The sequence below is a fragment of the Glandiceps talaboti genome, chromosome 17, assembly GCF_964340395.1.
Source record: "Glandiceps talaboti chromosome 17, keGlaTala1.1, whole genome shotgun sequence".
In the NCBI taxonomy this organism is placed as follows: Eukaryota; Metazoa; Hemichordata; class Enteropneusta; family Spengelidae; genus Glandiceps; species Glandiceps talaboti.
In genome coordinates, this window is record NC_135565.1 from 9,642,811 (window position 1) to 9,665,376 (window position 22,566).

General features: G+C 34.6%; 1 protein-coding gene across 1 annotated transcript in view; it reads right to left on the bottom strand.

The window, feature by feature from the left end:
* LOC144448049 (1-aminocyclopropane-1-carboxylate synthase-like protein 1) overlaps positions 1-22,268 on the bottom strand; it is a 52,974-nt gene extending 30,706 nt beyond the window's left edge. The window contains exon 1 of the mRNA XM_078138198.1: positions 22,164-22,268. Coding sequence (XP_077994324.1) covers positions 22,164-22,268 — 105 coding nt within the window. The remainder of the gene's footprint in view (positions 1-22,163) is intronic.
* Positions 22,269-22,566: the final 298 nt, after the last annotated feature.

A 22,566-nucleotide genomic window follows, 5' to 3' on the forward strand; every position in this document is an offset into this window, starting at 1 on the left:
TTGCGTAATTAGTTGATTTCATTAATATGCAAATTTCTCTAATTAAACATTAACAGATCTGTCTCAAAACCTAATCTGGTCTAGCTATTACCAAAAAGATTATAAATCCCAAATTTCATTACAATTGAGCGAGCCGATTTTTAGAAAATGATGACACAGACCGACAGACACACAGACAGGCTCAATGCGTTCATCAGACAACGCATTGAGCGTGAAACTCGGAGTTGCAACTAAGCACCTCAAGTTCCAACCAACTTACTTTGATTATTCCCGCCCTGCTTACCCAAGCATCGAGCACTCTATTCTACGAGTTTGATACTATTTACTATATATATATATATATATATATATATATATATATTTGGCATGTCTATCGACTTGGCTATTAATCCATGTTATTATCTTTGAAATATACACACCATTTGGCTGTTACTATGAGCATGGTCCAGTTGCTAGGCACATTAGCATACATATTTCGAATCTTTATTGAATTGTTGAAATGTTTCCGTCATTATCTTTGTAATATACATCATTATTTCACTGTCGCTAAGGATGTGGTCATGGCTGCTAGGGCTAGATGTGTCAAAATGTTTTTGAACAATAACTGCAGAATAACACCTCCAGAAGCATCCCCATCAAAATTCAACATCCATTTTTTGAGTTATAAGGATTTGACCTAAATTGATTTTTACACCTAATTTGCACATCACTAATTGAATCGATCATCATGTTTTGAATACATCTTCATCTGCACATCCCCAGACACATCCCCATTAAATGACAGTCCAGTCATATTTTTAGAATTAAAGAAATCTAGGGCGGGGGGAGGGGCACTAGGAACTGTTGGACACACTAGACACTTGGAAATAGTTTCTAGTGCTTGGGAAGGCAATACATCTTAGGACTGATTGCCAGGGGTCACTAGACCATAATGCGTGGTGCCCAAAAGCACCTAGTGTGTGTGTGTGTGTGTGGTGGTGGGGGGGGGGGGCTCTAGGAACTACCACGTGCAATATCTAACTACATTAAACTTTACACAGAGATGTCATGTCATACAGGAAATATACCAGTCACGGGTATGCAAAGGTGGAACAAATGGTGGCCATGGTTGTAGTTAAAATTCAGAATTTACTGCATAACTGAAGAACTCATAATAAAGATTTATTAAAGTTTCTACTCAATATGATCGAGTAAACAATTTCTTTTTTAACATTGACAACTGACCTTGATATTCACTATCAGGAGCATTTGTCAAAATCAAGGCATCACAGTCACTTTGTGGTTTTTAAAATGTTGTCAATTATTTTGAAAGTGTCCACAGGTATTATGGTAGAAGAATAGAAATATATAAACGCATTGCTTTTGGTGCTCATATAACTCTCTACCGAGTTGTCGCCACATTAGTAGGAAAAGAATAATGATTTACAACATAACTTAAGAATTGTATTATATAGAGATTATTTCGGGGGTATCTACCGATATATGAAGTGTAAGCTGTATTTTAAATCATTTCTTTGACCTTCACCTTCAGGACTAAGTATTAAAATCAAGCAATTTCTTGCAAATAATAGGCATGTTGTGGTATTTATGTCCGGCCAGTATTTGATAGATTTTTGGGTACGTGCAGACCAAGAGAAATGCACACTTGCCTGTAATGAAAAGTTTCTTTGATTAATACCAATATTTCTGTAAATGTTCATGTCCAAACTCAGTCTTACAATAAACTATCTTTGTGTGGCACCAGTTATATTTTCCAAGATTCAACTTGTGTTCTCACAGCATATCATGAGATTGGGGAAATGACTACTGCTAAAAACGTAATTTGTTTCCCTTGTTAGGAAATTCATGGGATAAAATGCAAGTGTTTTTTTTACCAGGCTTCAAAATACCTTTATTACATTTATGATAGTTCCAACAACACATTAGTTGTCCATTTTAGTGTGACCAGTATTTATTGTTTGACTATATATCTGAATTTCTGTCCCTGTCCTTCCGTTTTGTTATCTAGGAAATTGCAGAAATTCATCGAGACTGTCGTCACATCTAAAAATATCACCTTATAATCTGCTTAAGCATCAGATTTAACTACATCTCATCAAAACAGGCTTGATATATTTACTGCCAACAGCCACTGATATCAGTATCAGTGGTATCATGAAAACAATGGCTTGGCTGTAAACTCGATTTGAAATGTTTTGACATCATTATATATGGCTTGTTGTTACAAAAAAACAACAACAACAGCAGCAACAACCAAAAAAACCCCCCCAAAAAACCAAAAAACAATTAAATCGACCTATCTTAAAATGTGATGGGCTAGGTTGCCCGTTGAACAGCAATTTTATTTGTTCTGGCCTAATCCAAATTCAATATAATAACGTACCTGACATTATGAAATGGATGGTGTATGTGCGGAGTGCACATGATATAGGTCATTCCTGGAATGATATGATATTGTTACACTTTGTAGCAATGTATCACATTTAAGATGTTTACGTGTACACATGCACAGCGCATGCATACTAAAAGCATCGAAAATAAATGGTCACAACCTTGAAGGTGACACAACTTTGAAATCATGGGTATTTGATCAATATTTTCATAAAAATAGAGGGTATGGAAGGCTACTAATCCCGAACTATATACAGTGGCATTGTTTTGAATTTATGATGTTATTTGTAGGATGCATATGTATTTAACTAAAACAACATTTTCAAGCCCAGTGTACATTTCCATGGAAACAGGTCTCCTATTTTAGACAATTTATGTTACAACTTGGCATGGTATGTATGTATGTATGGATGGATGAATGTATGTATGTATGTATGCATGTAAATATGTGTGTTTGTGCCAAAAACAATGAAATTTTTGTACTAAATTTAACTTTTTGCCATGTCAAATCTTGGAAAAATAATTAGCGTATTATGGTTATTTTGGTTGACATGGCAATGGACGTTCACAAAATAACCCTCATTTTTGAATTCAGGGGTAGTTTGGTTAATATGCAAATAATCTTTATTATTAATAAATTATTATTATATAATATCATTTAATTATTACAAGTTAAGGGGTTTAGTATTATATAATAATGAAAAACATTGGGACGACTTTAGAGGAATATCACTTACGTAGGAGGTGAAAAGGTTGAAGTTTTACACACCGCTAATTGTGCAACATTTCTCATTCAAGCTTCAAGTCTGAACAATTTTTAGCGTGGTACTTGCTCTGTATATCAATAAAAGTATAACAATATTATTTTATTTACTAATAAATTGTTATTACGGCCCAGTGAAACTCTCATTAGTCCCCGCGGACGAAGTCCGGAACGGGGACTTATGGATTGGGTTCTGTCTGTCAGTGCGTCCGTGCGTCCGCCCGTCCGTCCGTCCGTCCGCAGCTGTTTCTTGGAGATGCCTGGACCGATTTTTTTCAACTTGGTACAGGGGCAACATACTATGGCATACATATGCACATCAATTTGGTTTATGATACGATTCAATATGGCCGCCTAGCAACCATTTTGTTTGCGAATTTTCCCTGTCTAAAGCCATAACTCAGACATGCTTTAACAGACCTCATTCAAAGTTGGTATTAGGACAGTGTTCTATGACATACATGTGCATATTCATTGTTGTCATGATACGATCCAATATGGCCGCCTAGCAGCCATTTTGTTTGTGAATTTTCATGTAAAAAGCCATAACTCAGACATGCTTGAACAGATCTCATTCAAAGTTGGTATTAGGACAGTGTTCTATGACATACATGTGCATATCCATTTTCATTGTGATACGATCCAATATGGCTGCCTGGTAGCCATTTTGTTTGGGAATTTTCATGTCCAAAGCCATAACTCAGACATGCTTGAACAGATCTCATTCAAAGTTGGTATTAGGACAGTGTTCTATGACATACATGTGCATATCCATTTTCGTCGTGATACAATCCAATATGGCTGCCTGGCAGCCATTTTGTTTGTGAATTTTCCATGTCCAAAGCCATAACTCAGACTCCATTTTCATCGTGATATGATCCCCCATACCCAACCAATCCTTTATTGTTGGAGGCATATTCCATGTCCAACAAGCAGACACAACATATCTAAGTCTGTTTGTTTTAGGTTCACAAATGTTGTTGCGTGATCAGAGTCGTGATAATTCCTCAAAACCCAATTATAGCGGGGACTATGTCATTCTCAATGACTTGTTTGTCCAGTATTACACGAAGCATTTAGGCACCAATATTTGATTGACAGCTACAGTATTGATGATTCAGATATTTACAAGCCCCTTTGGTCTCTATTTACGAATTGTCAGACAGATTGGTGCGCATTTGAAAAAGTTGAACCTGAGTTGAGTGAAATTTAGTTGTCATAAAATAATATTGCAAAGTTTAGTGAAAAGAACATCAATTTTTTTTCTCCGACATGGAGCGTACTGACTGTGGTGAGCGCCCTTGTTGATAGCATTATTTTTTATTTATGAATTCATTTATTTATTTATTTATTTTTATTTTATTTTTTTTAATTTTTTTTTTTTGGGGGGGGGATTTCACGAAAAGGGTATGTTTTTCATCGGCCATCTAGTTCCGTGGAATCGTAAAAAAGGTGTACTTTTTCAGACCACCCTCCAGAATAGGGGTAAGATGCCCCTTTTCTATTCTCTTTCAGAAGAAACTTCACAACGAAGGCCCGGGGACGAAATAGTATTCAAACATTAGGGCGAACAGTGTACTGTGCAGTGTATGGATTAGGTTTCCTTGTGATGGTAAAACCTCACAGATTTCGGAAATAAGGGGGTGTTTTTACATTGATTTTCTCCCAGATTCACTAAAAAAAAAGGGGGATGCTTTTCATTGAAATATTCCGGGAAATGGGGTACATTTGAAATTTCCATCGCCGTGGTCCATATTTATGTAGGTGTACATGGTAAAATGTCATGTCGTGTTTGGATTTTTTCAACATTAGTCAGCGATAGGACATAATCCTCCAGAAAAAAGACAACAAAAATTGAAAAACCTCAAACCAACAGCTTTTGACAAACAACCCTTTGGTCTGTATTTCCGAATTTCAGACAGATTGGTGCACATTTGAAAAAAAATTCAGTCGCCATAAAATAACACGCCCATTGTTTTTCTATGGGAATTCTGACATAGTATTCGGAATTAAATATCAAATTCCCACCCCTACAATCCCTTGATAGTTTGTTATCTTTGCATTACTTGCGATAAAATTTTGAGATTTTAAGTCGTTTGAATCTCTTCTAAAATCGTATGGTTTTGATTTTTTTTAAATTTCCATCGCAAAATCGAGAAACTGCGATGCCATACTTTTGACCTGTGTCATGACCTCTGTGTGACAGTAATTTCGACTACAGAAAAAAGAGTCCAAAATTTAGCTTATTTTAAGACATGAAAAATGCTGGAATATTATTGTGTTTATTACAAATTGTACTTCCATAAATAGCCGATAACATGTAATAATATATTTCTTTTAAAATCCGAATGCAATATAATAATGTACCTGAAATTATGCAAATTACTGTGTATGTGTTGAGTGCACTTGATACATGTGATATAGGTCATTCCAGACGGTGATGATATAATTGTAATATGTTATATATATATATAACATATATATCAATACAAACTGTGACCTGGTACCTAAACCATCAAGCAAATTGATCTTATTATTTTATGGTCAATTTTTATCACAATTTGTATTGCAAGTATTCGAACATGTAATTTTATAATCAAAGTTCTCTTCGTGGTAAACGTCCTAGTTATTACAATGTTCAGTGGTGCGCTGCTCAAAATGATGTCGTATCAGAAATGGGGCCTTCCATAACAGTAAAAAGTATGCCAAATACTTACATATAGAGAAGATTCTGAGACTCCATACATGATATATTTAATTGGTATTTGTGTAGATCATTCATTAAAATATAGAAACCAACGTCAAGTTTATATAAGACAGCTCCAATGGACACATGCACTTTCTTATCATTAAATTTAAAGGATGCCTTTTCGTAAGGTATTGCATAATTACCTAAATTATTTAATTATGCAAACCCCTTAGTTCATAAACTATATAAAGAAGCGCTATTGTAAACATGTGCTTTGTTATCAGTTGAAATTCCAAGCTTGTGGTCTTGTTTCTGATATCAAAAACATTAATAATGAAAGTAGGACTCGTATTTTTGTATTGTCAGTGTGTATACCAGAGTATATGCAATTTAAAGCTGATATTGTTACGATATTGCTTAATTACTAAAAACATTGATTATGGTAATTGAAAATGTATCAAGTTTACTAAAGATGTGCGCCAAACTGTGAATTCTAAAGCTTTCAGTTTTCAGGTATTACCTTATTACAGAAAGAGTATAATTGTGCAAAACACATATAAATATTCATTGGATGTTTAATTAAGTCTAATCCATTCTTGCCATTCACTGACAGAAAAATAGGTAGAGCGAAACAAACTTCCCTCACTCCATAAGTGAAGGAAGTTGCTATAATTACAACCTTGGCAAATGTTTAACCCATCCACTCAAGCTGAGAACTGCTTCATTTCACCTATGACACCAAGTTGTTGACAGCCATCACATCATAGCGGACTCGTTGGTGGTTTCTTTTATGTGAGTAGATACTATTTGTTTTTTATTCTAAGGCCAGAAGATTTTTTTTAAAAGCTGTTCAAAGGGCAACCTAACCAAGAATGTAAAACAAGCCATATATACTGATGGCAAAACATTTCAAGTTGAGTTTATATAGTACATACTCAGGCATTTTGAATTTGTCTCTTTTGTATGGCGGTTTATTTCCATCAGTTTGTTCTACAGTCAGGAAATATGCATAATTTACAGTTCAACAATTTTTCTCCCCTCTCCTCTAAAACATTTTAAACCATGAAAAATGAAAATCAAGAATTATTTAAGCCACCCCTTCTGTCACCTACACTACATAATGCTAAAATATGTTATCAAAACACCAGAATCTGCAGGATTGAGACACTTATATTATGCAGTACATTTACCTGGCTATGAAGTGTATTTTTGTGGCAAAGCTCAATAACTCATTTCTGACAATCACTAAAACGAAATGATAGTGAAATTAATTTCAAACAAAAAACTTTGTTGTTTTCATAATGATTACGACATCACGAACTAAAACTGCTGCACTAACCATAACTGGAATAGTTATTAACTAATAATATATTCAGTGAAAACTTTTTAAATACAACATTGAGAAGGAAATGTTAATTGGAGGTTGATTTTATAGCCTGTACATTAACATGATGAAATCATGATCACAGTAGGGAGTTGATTACATGTCGCAGCTTATTTGGTTGTATTTATTGTGCCATATTTTGGTTGTGTTCTTACACAAATACGTATACCCACAGGTGATTATATTGTAGCTGATAAAAGTTTCCAAAAAAGTTTTAGTTGCAGCTAGTGCAGTGTTGAGTGAGATCCCAGCCTAATTACATTAAAAATGTATTCCCATTTCAAAATTTGTCCTGTCTTCTCTTATTTTAGTATCATCGAAAAAAGTGAACACTGTTTGATTGTAACATTGCAGTTTGTCTGCAGACAGCAGTCTGAAAAGTTTAACCTTAATATATTTATTCACATTCGCGTAGTATTTACTTTAAGATATTCTCTCCGGGTTGCATTAACATGAAACTTTACTTTGTAGGCATTGAGAGTACACTATAATGTTGCATTCACAAACTATTTGAAAGTTTTCAAAAAGATAGTATTATTATGATGATCATTTTCATTGTAAACTTACTTACATAATACAATTACCAAAGGGGCATATTATTGACCGGGAATCTGATGATGATGATGTTGATGATGATGATGACGACGATGATGATGATGATGATGATGATGTTGTTGTTGTTGTTGTTGTTGATGATGATGATGATGATGATGATGATGATGATGATGATGATGATGATGTTGTTGATGATGTTGATGATGATGATGATGACGACGACGATGATGATGATGATGATGATAACAATGATATCAAACATGAATACACAATTTTGAGTTTTATAACAGCAACTTTATTTTTTTATGTGTGATTTTTATAATTATACAATATATAATGACAGATTACCAACCTACTAAAATATAGAATTAGAATTAGAAGATTTTAATCACATACATAAAGAACTTGCAAATGTATCAGAATGTTACAGAACTAGATAAAGAAGAACATGTAGGAGAAATTTCTCTTATTAATTTACCAGAGAAGACCTTCATGATGAGTATGTGATGGGACCAGCTTCTGGAATTGAAGAACTGAGACAAGAAATTAGATAGTTTAGTTTAATAGTTAAATCAGAGAAAGGTAAAAATCAGGTATACTTTTAAAATTGAAATCTGCAACCATATAATGGTCCATTTCTAAGAATATAAAGTCCTTCAACTATTGAACCAACATTACTTAAATCGTTACCCAGAACTGCTGATGGTAGATATTGTAAAAGATGCCCTTAAGATAAATTTAACTACTTGTAAACCACTACAGCCAGCAGCATTGCAAGGAGAACGTTAACAGTGGTAGACCCTGATATATTAGATGTTTTAGAAAGAAAATAAATATAGAAGAAAGAATAGAATTATCAGGTTCTATAAGAGAAAATGAATTAAATGCATTTTAAAAACCTATTAAGAATTTATCATCAGCAGACATACATATAGTAAGGGATTACCAAACTACAATTTGCAAGGAGAAATGTCACATAGGGCTGTAACCTATCCAGGGAACATACATACGCTAATGAAGATACTGAGAAGGATGGCTTTCCCTTTAAAGTGGCCATATGGATGAGCTGAAAGTGATATAAACAGATCAAATACTGTATATAAGATTGGAAAATGGAACAAATTAAATCAGTGTAAGGCTATAAACGATGACCTCAATTTTGCCAATAAAAGTCTATATCTCTACACTAGATTAGAAGAGTGAAATGGAGAGTACAGAAGAATTATCATCTGAAGCACTACAAGAGAAAGATAAATTAAAGAATCGGATGTATAAATACGAAAATGAGATTATTGAATTAAATGGTATACTAGCTGAAACAAAGTCATTTAAAGAAATAGTAAAAGACAGCAATTTAAAATAATAAACACCACAGAAACATCTTGTGTACTGATTCTCACTACTTTAAAGCTTTAAAAAGATATAGACAGCTTTTAAAAATAAGTGGCGTTACTATTTTGTCATTATCCACTGCATTAGGATTAGTTATAACATCAATATGTATAGCTTTAGGTACAAACGATAACAAGTAGCCCAACAACTACTGGAGATGGCAATAACCCAAACTATGGACTACCAATAAAAGCATACAGTGCAGCTAAATCAGCTATACAACGTGTACCTGAATGGTTAAAATCGTTAGAAATTAAAGCAGCAGCAGTTTTACCTGGTTTACCAGGATCTGTATAGAATTTATCCTAACAATAGGTGAAAGTATACTTGGGTATGTAGCCGAATACCTTTGGATTGCTTTAGTTGGTTTGACAATATATGTGTTTGAGTGTTTGAAGAACAAACAGTGGAAATAAAATGTATAATACATATAAATGGCACATTCAAAGGAGTTAGAACCAAGTCATACCAGTAAATAGTAAAACAGCTTTAGCTGCAAAATATGAAAGAACTGTGTAGAGAGTTACATATAATCAGCATATCCTGGAGAAGTCTTATACGTTAGATAGAGGTAGTGGAATGCTTTTAGTAATAGTTTGATATTACCGTCAAAGGAATTGTTGGAATTCAGAAACATTGTGTAAAGTTCTTGACATACTATTCTCCATGGGAAGAATTCCTGAATAAGCTTTGCAGAAGAGTTTTGTATTTTCACCAAAATCCCCTACTTTAGACCTAATTTGCATATTCATGACCCAGCAAAAATCTCTTGAATAAAATCAGATCTGGGTATTTCAAGACACCTTCACACCAAATTTCAGCTCAATTACCCTATTAGTTTTGGAATTGAAATACACACACTTGACGAACAGAGGGACGGATGGACAACAGTCAAAGGCCAGACAACAACCTACCACTATAGCTCCGCTGACTGTCTTTGACAGTGGAGCTAAAAAAGTAGTCGTTTTTGGAATATTCGTTGCCATGGTAACCAAATATGATGTTATTATGTGTATTATTTTTTTTTCTCCAAAATTCGGCATAAAATGTGAAGAAAAAGAGATTGGCCAAAAATTTCCCTAACTTCTAACATGTATGAGTCAGTGCTATCCGTTGTTACACAACACATATCCCATGCATGCAAATGGCAGAAATTCAGTTCAGATGATAAAATGTTTGATATTTTTTTGCAAATTAACTTATGGCTTTGCTTTTATGGTTACTAAAGTATACATTTGATTATGAAATATCTGGTCTGGTCTGGTGTATCCATAAGTATGCAAATTATAGATGTTTGCAAAAAAGTTAAAAGTGTAAAAATAAAATTATTCACTACTTGTGACACTCATTAAAACATTATCTGTACTCTAAAATCAACAAAATATGTATATGATAGTAAATTAAAGTACATAGAATGTCAGCAATCTGTGAGAAATTGATCTAGTTTCACTCTTTTATCACAACATCTGCAAAATTAAGTGTCCACACATATTTGAGTAACAGGTGTCATTGGTGGTTGAGAATAGCTGTTGTAATTTGTACGAGGAAAATAAAATCAGACAAAATTCTACACAGGGAACTGTTGTCTGCTTCACTTTCTTCAGTTTGTTGGTGGTCTCAGATAGTGCTGAGGCCCATTGTAGACTGAGTGCTATTGACATAATAATGCCACTGGATATAGTTAGGGATTGGTAGCCTTCCATTTTCATAGATATATTGATAAATTATCCATAATTTCTCAGTTGTGTCACGTTCAAAGTGACTATGTGTGTTGTAGGACCCTGATTTGTTTTCATTGCTTTATCATTGCTTTACATGCAACATCTTGAATGTGATACAATGTAACACACTATGTACAATTCCTCACACCTGGACTGACCTATCTTACACGCACTATGCGCGTACACCGTAAATTTCATTATTTCAGGTACATTATTGCACTCAGATTAATATGTTACATATTACACTAACATAAATATCCTTGGATATTTATGGAAGTACACTTTGTAATAAATATTTCTCAGCGCTTGTAATGAGCATGACAAGATATAATACATGTTTTAATACAACCGTAAGTAAGTATAGAAAGAACGAACCAGATTTAAACTGAATGCCTCCCGTAAGGGAATTACTAATTATGCAAATAACTCATTAAATTAAAAAAAACAATGGTAACAGGCTCTGTTTTTAGACAAGCGTGCTTTCTTAGGTTAATGTATGTAAGAGTGTATGATACTGCTTAAATATCATTCATTATTCAAAATACTCATTAAAGGTAAAAGTTGTAGCAACAAACTTCATAGGACAGGTGCGTATCATTATGGTTGATATATGTATCATATTATACAAAATTTTAAGCTTGCATTTTTAAGATACAACCTAGTTACTTAAAATCATTAATTATGCAAATTTTTCATTTAAAAGTGTAAGCTATATCATAGTTTTTATAGGACATATCCGCTTTGTTATGGTTAACGTATGTACTAAATTGTATTGAAATTGAAGTATGCAGTCTTAAGATATAGCCTAATTACCAAAAATCATTAATTATGCAAATTATTTATTAACACTAAGGTACATCAACTAACTTTATAGGACATATACAATTTCGTATGGTTAATGTAAGTACTGAATTGTATTAATATTGAAGTATGTAATCTTAAGATATAGCCTAATTACTGAAAATCATTTATTATGCAAATTATTCATTAACACTATGGTGCATCAACAAACTTGATAGGACATATGTGTTTTCTTATGTTTAACGTATGTACTAAATTATGTTGAATTTGAAGTATGCATTCTTAAGATATAGCCTAATTACCAAAAATAATTAATTATGCAAACTATCCATTAACGCTTTAAGGTACATAAACGAATTTTATAGGACAAATGTATGTTGTTATGTTTCACGAATACACTAATTTTTATTGAAATTGAAGTATGCAGTCGTAAGATATTGCTTAATTATTTGATTTCATTAATATGCAAATTTCTCTAATTAAACATTGACCGATCTGGCTTAAAACCTAATCAGGTCTAGCTATTACCCTAATGATTATGTATTCCAAATTTCATTACAATTAAGCCAACTGATTTTTAGAAAACGATGACACAGACAGACAGACAGACAGACAGACAGACACACACACACAGACAGACAGACACAGACATTCCCCTTTTAATACCTCCCGTACCCTTACGGGAGGTAAAAATGGGAGAGTTGTTTCCATGGAAATGTAAATTAGACTTAAAATTGTATGTTCCAAACTGTAAGTTCATAGGATATGAACTCACCAGACAAATTCAAATATGGCCGGCCTGTGATATCACCATGTACACTGCATGAATATTTATCAATTTCAAAGTAACCAAGTAAATATCAACAACACGTCTAAGAAAGAAAAGCTACACTTGGCAGAGTTGTTCTAAGAATATATTTGTTGAATTTAGCAGTCAACATTTGCAAAGGAGTCATCATAACAGACAGTTGTGTGAAATTACGTTGTACCTTTTGCCTGTTCACTTTCTTCGTGCGGGTTCAGTTTGATGGAGGTATATACCTATAGTTCTGAGTCCCATTGTCGACTGAGTGACCCATGCTATTCAACACAATGCCACTGGATATAGTTGGGGATTAGTAGCTGGCCTTCCATGCCTTCTATTTTTATCGGAATATTGATAAATTATCCATGATATCACAGTTGTGTCACCTTCAAGGTTGCAACCTTTTATTTCCGTTGCTTTAGTATGCATGCGCTGTGCAGATGTACACGTAAACATCTTAAAGATGCAATACAATGTTACACAGTGTAACAATACCATCATGCCTGGAAAGACCTATAACATGTGCACTCCGCACGTACACCGTACATTTCATATAATTTCAGGTACATTATTAAATTGCATTCGGATTACATGTTATCGGCTATTCATGGAAGTACAATTTGTAATAAAGTAAATTATATTCTTACAGCGTTTTTCAGGTCTTCATTAAAGGTAAATTTTGGACTGATTTTTTTTACACAGTAACTATCATCGCTGTTATTCGATTTTGCGATGGAAATTTAAAAAACATCAAAAACATACGATTTTAGAAGAGATTCAAACAACTTCAAATCTTATCGCAAGTAAGGCAAAAATGAAAAATTTAAACCAAGCGATTGTACTAATGTGTCGGGTGCAAACTTGATATGTAAATCCAAAACCCGTGTCAGAAAACACACAAGAAAACTATTGTAAACCGGCACATTTTACCAGGTACTGCATAAATGTGGACCTCTAACTGCATTATTCTGAAAGCAATACATGTAATACATACAGACAGACTCACTTGGCATTTGTTTTCACAAAAATTAATCTTTAGATTTATCAAAGCTGTGTGAGAGAATTTCAAGTTATTACGTATATTTATTACCCGCCAAAAATAATGCTATTAACAGCTCAGCCATGTGTTCCAAAGGGCGCTCATCACAGCCGCGCCAGTGCGATCCATGTCGGGGAAAAAAATCGATATTCTTTTCACTAAACTTTGCAACATTATTGTATATCAAGTAAACTTCGCTGAGCTTCACCTTTTTCAAATGCACACCGATCTGTCTGAAAAATCGTAAACAGAGACCAAAGGGGATTTGTGTAAATCTGAGTCATCGCTACCGTAGGTGTCAATCAAATATTGGTGACTAAATGCTTCCCCGAATGCTGGACAAATGAGAGATGCGCTGGGCCGCAGTGCTAGTGGCAATTTAGTAATATTAATAAATAAGATAATATTGTTATACTTTTATTCATATACAGAGCAAGTATCAAGCTCAAAATTGTTAAGACTTGAAGCTTGAATGAGAAATGTTGCACAATTAGTCACAACCTTTTCACCTCACACAACAACCGTGACATTTTTCATTACTATGTAATATCAAACCACTTAACTTGTACTACTACTACTACTACTACTACTACTACTACAACAACTACTACGACTACGACTACTACTACTACTACTACTTATTATATAATATTAATATTGACACTCGTGTCCCAAAATGAAAGCAACCAACTCACTAGTGTATTGTTTACATGACTTTGCCGAACGACTAGGAATAATCATTAATTTACAAGTTGCTAAAATTTACACGAAGTTGACTTAAAAACAGAAAGGGGCATTGCAAATATTTTGTAATGCATGGTAGTCCGGATTGTTTGTCTTGCTTTCAAGCAGACTACCGAGAGTTGATTGCTTTTATTTTGATACAATACCATGCACCACTGACGCAGTCAATATAAAAAGACGCAACAATGATGTTGTGTCTACCTGGAAAATTACACACATCGCGGCGAAAACACGTTCATATGGACATAGCACAGATGCACAGTGCAGTGAATACCTCACGCTCCCACGAAAAATCAAAACAAAATGAATAAATAAATGAAACAAAAAATTGCACTGTAAGACATGCCTAGCCATAGTTCTCTTCAGCATGTTCAAATTATATTTTATTTTAGGAGACAAAAATAGTGGTAGACGATATACGGCACCATGACACACTGTTTCGGGTAGTTTTTTGAAAGATTACTTGACTTGACCTCGTTTCCTTCCCCAATACGAATTAGCACTTACAATTTTATGTGCATTTCACCTGTTTCTATTTCAATCGTGCACAATGAACCAAAAAACACAACACTCTAAACAAATACTAGTATACACACTATACTTGCCCATCACAATAATAACCTTTACCGAGCCAGTAAGCATGTAAATATAACTGAGTTCCCTGACCGATTTAGGAGTTCCCCGGTTGTGGCTCATGATCAAAGTGAAATCGAAAATTGTGTTTGAACTGATATAAAGAAGGCAAGTCAGCTTCATGATAATATTTTGTTTTTTGTTTTTGTTTTTGAACAATAATGCGTAGTCCGATTGTCTGTCTTGCTTTCAAACAGACTACGGAAAGTCGATTGCTTTTATTTTGATACATAGCATGAATCATTGTCGAAATCAACATAAAAAGACGCAACGCTGTACTGATGTTGCAGTTGCCATTGTTGTGTCTACCTGGATCATGGCAAACACAGGTTCATATAGACACAACACAATACAGTTACCTCAAAACAAAAAAATAAATAAATAAAACAAAAATAAGACATGCCTGGCCAAAGTTCTGTTCAGCATGTTCAAATTTTATTTCATTTTACAACTAATACAAGGCAAATATAGTCATAGACGATACACCACGCCACATGTACAGTAAGTCTTCAGTACGAAAGGGACGGGTGCATTTTTGAAAGACAATGAAACTGCTTCGTGTCACTGTGTGGATGGTAATGAACCCAATCAAGAGAAAGTGAAATAAAGTGAGTACATAGTATTCAAGGTGGCTGGTTATCAGACAAAACTAAAAAGCCCAAAGTGTAAAATAAGAAATTTATTCATAATTATCTGGAAAATATTTGATGATTACGCGGCAAAACAAGACTAGCGAAAGTGTTCGTTCTCGGTGAATTTAACCCTTGACCTAGTTTCATAAAGACGTCGAAGGAAACGAGGTCAGTATGACATATCATGCATGATCAACGACGTTTACATGAGAATACAACTAAATGTTGTCTAAACTTCAGTGGAAGAGAAATTCTGTTGATCAGACAACGACTATTTTCATTTTCTTAAAACATCTTGAAGATAAGAAGCAAAATGTGACACAGACAGACAGGCTAGTCCGTCCGGTACCATATACATGAGGCACAAACATACCACCATGTGCATCTGGTTGACTGGAATTGATTGTTATCACGTAATATTTAGCGCTAACTTTATGCTGTTGCTTCCAAATATTATTGAACTGTAATCTTTCTAAACAAGTCATGGAAATTGCCAGAAACCTGATGACTTCATGACTGAATATGTTACGATCAAAATTTCCCTTACCTTCAGTTAAATTTTCTGATGGGAAGCAACACAATCATTAAGTGTAACATCTGATAAGCGACATGGGTACAGCGACGTAATTCGTAAACAAATCTAACGTTGCGTTGGTAACTATTATTTCTGTAAATGATCCTTAAATATCAAGTACACCTGTCTTCATAGCAAACAGAAATCTGAGGCCAAGTTTTGCAACGAAAGCATACATCATTTGACTCCACCACAACGGCACACTAATATATTGTGAACAATAAAATAAGTACCAAATAGCTCAAAAACCTGGCTCAATTTTATCACACTCGCACAGCTCTGAGCGCCTGCAGGGTGTCGGGAAAAAAAATCGATAATCTTTTCAGTAAACTTTGCAACACTGTATAATCAAAATAATTGTACCTGTCAGCGCTTTGGGAATAATAATATTACATATATAGTAAGACTCATTGCAAATATTGTTTTCAGGGAATATTATTGGCAACATTATAAATCATAACAGAACAATGTATTGCTTGCTCATGATGCGAGCTGTTCAGACAAATATCAGGGGGGGGGGGGCTACTCCCTTATTTGAGTATACATTGATGTGCCGACCTTTTGGGTTCGTTTTCAAGTCATTTGGTCTAAAATGGGGTCAGGGTTTTTTCGAACTCAAGAGTCTAAAACGGGTCCACTTTGCATTATATTTGATTTTGCTTGGTCTAAAATGTGGCCCTTTGTCCTTTGCCAACTCGTAATTGCCATAAATTGCCAAAAAATGTTGCCTCCTAAGGAAAATGTATTTTGTATTTTATTGACAATAGGACCAACAGGCACCATTCCTCTAAATTGTCTCTCACACAATTATTATATACTATTTTAACCCCTTCACTTGTAATAATAATAATAATAATAATAATAATAATAATAATAATAATAATAATATCAACAACAACAACACAACGGAAATGCTTCTAAATGCTAAATTCAGTCCACTTGTTGTTTCATTGCACCCAATATGGCGAATACATTTTCATTGACTTAACATTTGCGATAGTCCAGTGGGTACCCGGCCCTTTTGAGGGAGTTTCGGTTAGTCAGGATAGAATTCTAGAGCCCTATGCACTCATCTCTTCCATTTATTTTAATTTACATGTTGCCAGTGGCAATATTGTTGAGGTGATAATCCTCTATTGTATGCAAATTAAACTCGTGCCTTGAACAAACGGTACACCAAAATTTATAAGAGCTTCCACATACTTCTCGAGGGCGGTGAACAAAGAGTATCAACACCGAGGTTAGTAATTCTAGCGGTCGTGTTCCTCCATGTTGTATTGTTCAAGTTGTGAGCAGTATCATTACAATCTTTATGAACCTGTAGAACTTGAACTGCAGCTAAATTGCGTCATTACAGATAAATTCTTCAAAAGTGAAACTACCAGCATGGTATCTATTATACATGAAAAACATTGTGCCAAGCTTCCTCCTACGCACTTATGAATTGAAATTTATATCTGGAGTTCCATGAGTCATAGGTACCCCTTGGAAATCACAAAGTCGCGTGACTCTTCAGCTTTTAAAATTATGCAAATTCCATAATGCTGCTTAGGTGATATGCTAAAACCTCGCCAAAAAGTGTCTACAACAATAGAACAATGTTGACATGGAACGTTCACATCGAAAGAAAGTAGAATATCTCTGAAAACTTCATCGTTTTATTCATGTCAATGTTCATGTTTACACATGATCAAGTAATGAGGTAAACAAGATAGATTTAAAATTCAAAGTTAAATTCAATGTTAGATTTAGATTAGTTTACATATGCTATTCCACTAGCACCGATATAATTCCAATGGTATGACTATATTATCATTATAAGAGGACTTCGATCACTTATAGCAATGTACCTCATTTTCGTAAACCAAATATTTCAATCACTTGCAGGTGTAAATAAGGTAGAAAAGAAATGTATGAACATTCAGTGACAAGTAGTACATAAAGTGTTAATTAGTAACAATATCTGCTTTATAAGAAACCAATACATCAGAGAACTCGATAAATCTAGGTTCTCAGAATCGTATATACCCAATATACTAGTTTTAAATGTTGTGCGGTTGTGTAGTCAATTACAGACTTTGCACTTGCACTTAGGGAAACTCGAAGTAACAGGGTATATATACGATGCATGATATCTATAGCTCCTATTATGTTGCTTTCCAACAATGTGTGTAAGACAGCAAGCACCTAATAGATGGCAGTATTTTAAGTATGGTGTCGATATTGTAAATTCTCGAAAGAGAAGTCTAATTTCGCTTTGAAACAGGGAAAATTAGTTAAAAAACAAACCAACTTTAATGGAACACTCCATTTCGGTGACACACGTTCGAGCGAATTCAAAGACATATATTTAGCGAAACCAGCGGCGGCCAGTCCCTTGGCGAAAGCCCTCGGTATATCTAGTACTTAAAGGGTGATAACAAAATAGCAGAAATGAAAATAAAGATAAATATTTCCTATCTGTTGATGTGTTGTTAAGGTTTGCTTGGGATGCACCAATACAAGGCAATAAAATAGATTTAATCTTTGAAAAGACATTTAATGAAATACAACAGCATACATTACAATTTTATAAGGGTGTAATAGTTTGGTAATAAAAACAAGTTAATTAGTAGAGAAAGAAAATTTGCATTGGTTTAGTACAACATCTATTGCGGAACAGTATAACAGAACCTTAAAAAATTAAATGTTTGAATGTCTTACAAACGAATCGGACAGACGAAAGGAATTGCAATATACCAGTATAACAAGATGGCAATAAACCACCCCTTGGGATAGTTTGAACATTTGTTGACTCTGTATGCACGCTTAGTGGTGTGCTTATGTCATCAACTGGTCAAAACACTGGCTATACGATCCCAATAGAGGATATATATATGATACATAAGCATATAAAAGCAGCAGTGTCAATCACAAAGAGGAAAGTTCTGCTTGGTATAATATTTCTGCGCGAAAATCACATCACGGTTTCTTATGGCACTCCATATTACCATATAATTTGAACATCATGCATGACATATTTGTGACATGATTCTACATGTTATTCTTGCATATGTATATTTTTATATGCTGTATACTCTAAGGGTGTTGTGGCCCTGTGGATTACATTTGTTAGTACGTATGCTATATACTTCATTGCCTTGGCAATTGCATGCAATCTAAATCTGGTTTGTGAGCTCCTTTTAGGTAATACTAAATACTACTTGCCTTTTTCAGTACATTGTGTAATGCTGATTATTGTATAAAATCTATACTAGTTGCAACTGGAACAGTGATTTTTGATCAAACTACAGTTGATCAATTACATATAAAATATATATTATACCTGTTAATTGGACGTGATTTTATTAAATCTTGAGTACAATCTGTTTGTTTTTTAAATCTGGCTTTATAAATTATAACCCACACTTACCAGTTAAGTGTGATTCATTTAAAGGCATGTTTGTGAAACAGTATTCTGATTTTAAAACTTTAAAAAAGCATATGTAAACACCATAAAATGACAGTTTTCAGTTAGTTCCCATTCGATTTAATTCTAGAGTTTTCGGGTATTTCCATTCCAACCTAGAACCCGCCATTTTGTGACGTCATTTAGAGAATGCTTTAGCATTCAGGCTATGATGAGTATAGCCAATAAGTGACTAAAACTCGACAACGTTGTGGAAAGATGCATGGCTGATGGTTGTAATAGACAGTAAACAAAAAACTACAATCTACATGTCTTACCGAACCTTTACCGATGTTTACCCACAAACCCTGACTATATTGTCTGTGTCTGTGGGTAATACAAAAATATTATTAATTTGAAGTTTCCATATATGTCCCTAATCCGATTTTGAAATGGGTAAAATAGATGATAATGGTTAGACTCGATACACATAAATAGTTGTAATTTAGGGGTGTCTTACAGTTAAATTATTTTTATTTATCTGATTTTTATCATTTGCCAACAAGAGCACTGCGATACCATCGTGACGGCATACGTTTTAGCCCACTCACTCATGTTACCTTTCTTGTAGCAACAAAGTAAAATAATATTATTTCATCTCAAATAAACACACTAGTATGTATTAGAAAACACAGAGAAAATTTCAAGAAGGCATATCATTGCATGCAATGCTACAGTATTTTTGTCTCATAATAAGCTATTGATTCGATTTGCTCTGAGCATGGAAGCATGCCAGGAGTCATTGCCCCAGCGGTTGAAGTCCCATGCTTGTTAGCGAATTTTAAAAATTAATGTATCTCTGTTCCCGAAAAATTTCAATGGAAAACACCCCCTTTTTAGTGAATCTGGGAGAAAATCACTGCAAAAAAACCACCCTTATTTCCGAAATCCGGGAGGTTTTACCTTCAAGGACACCTAATCCATACACTGTTTTCCCTACTGTTAAGGTGATCTGAAACGCACCCTTTTACGATTCCACGGACCTAGATGGCCGGCGAAAACACCCCTTTGCGTGAAATGTCTAACAAGCATGCGTATGGCTTTGTCTGGGACCCGGGACTGCCACCACTGGCTTATTGCATGTAAAAAGCACTGTACCACTCAAGAGCCGAGGCTCATACAAGTTACTTGCTTAATTTAGATGGCAATGATGTAAAAGCAGGTTTATTAGTCCCCGCGGACGAAGTCCGGAACGGGGACTTATGGATTGGGTTCTAGGAATTATTTCTGGTGATTAGGAAACTAACAAATCAAATATCGCAATGTGCTAAATGATATATCATATGATTGGACAATATTGGCGTAAGCAAACAAGATCGTAACCCCAACCCATCGTTATTAGCGAAAGTCTGCAACTAGATGGAGTCATCTGTTTGTTTTGAATTAGAGACGTTATTTTCATATGACTTTATAAATGTTGCAATATATCCAACTGATAAATATGGATTATATGGATAAATTCAACTGGGGTGTGGTCTCCGAATCTCTATATATACTCTATATCAGCTTTGATCGGTCCTACCGCCGCTGTGAGTACCTGCGAAACAAAACTGCTGCTACCAAACTACCGAAAATTATATACCCCTTATAATAACTCTGTTCAGTCCGAACATATGTCACAGACTCGGGCTTTGCAAGTCTAAAGTATTGCGTCCTAGACAGACCCAACAGCAGTGATTCCACCAAAAGGAATAGCCATGAGTACATGTTGTGTGAAGCCACAAGTGCTTCCCCAATCATCATCAGCTCCCTAGGTGTATGGCAAGCAGTTCAGGCCAAAATATTATATTACATTACTGGATTTTGTCATTGTAGAGGTGTGCGCACCAATATGACAATCACTGATGACAACAATCGCTATCATGATCATGATGCATAAATCTCTGCAACTGGGTGAAGTGTCAAGAGTCTGAGTTCTGTTCTGTTCAATTCCATTCCATTCAATTCAATTCAAAACCTTTATTGTCTGCAAATTGAAATACACAAAATGTGTCAAAACTACACATAATTCACACCAATTAAAACAGAAACTGTTACAGTACATTTACATAATGAAATGAACGTTCACTTCAAGATGACACATTGTGTACAAAATGGGGCCACTGCTGATGGTAAGAATGAAGTTCTTTTGTTGCAAATGGAACCCTGTAACGACGTCCAGAGGGAAGCTTCTGGAAATGAGTATGTAATGGATGTGTCCGATCATTAACTATTTTCAATGCCTTTCTTTTTACTGACAACTGATGCAAGTGACAAAGAGAAGATTGCTTGCTACCTATGACTTTTTCAGTTGTGTTGACAATTCGTGAAAGCTTACTGCTGTTCTTTACTGTCAAATTCCCATATCAAAGTGCAATATTAAAGGACAACACACTCTCAATGAGAGACCTGTACACGAATTGAAGGACACTTTGGCTTACGCCAAAGGATCTGAGTTTCCTCAGAAGATAAATTCTCTGTTGGGCTTTATTTGTGATATGATCTGTGTTCACATTGACGTTTAGTTACTACGTCAACTGGATTGTCATTGATTAAAACAGGTGAAAATTCATCATATTTACAGCCAACAACCAGTTCTTTTGTTTAACTGACATTCATTTCCAAGAAACTTTCTTTACACCAGTTTGTTAAAATTCCAATCTTACAAAAGTAACCAGCTAAGGAATCTTCATCTTTAAGTAAGCCAACAAGAGCCATTTCGTCAGCAAATTAAAAAAAAAACCCAAGTAATCGCAGTATTACATCTCATGCGATTATTAAATTCAAAAGTGTAATTGAAGCATCCTCAACACCTATAAGCGCTTTATAGGCAAATTGGAACGGGTCCAACTGATCCACCACATCGCAAAGCAGGTACTGCCGCACAACACTTTCCATAGAAAGTATTGATGTCAGGGCAATGGAACGAAAATCATTCAACTGCTGGGGATTAGGCTTTTTAGGAACTGGAACAATCATGGATGTCTTCCATGAACGAGGAATAACATGACAATTG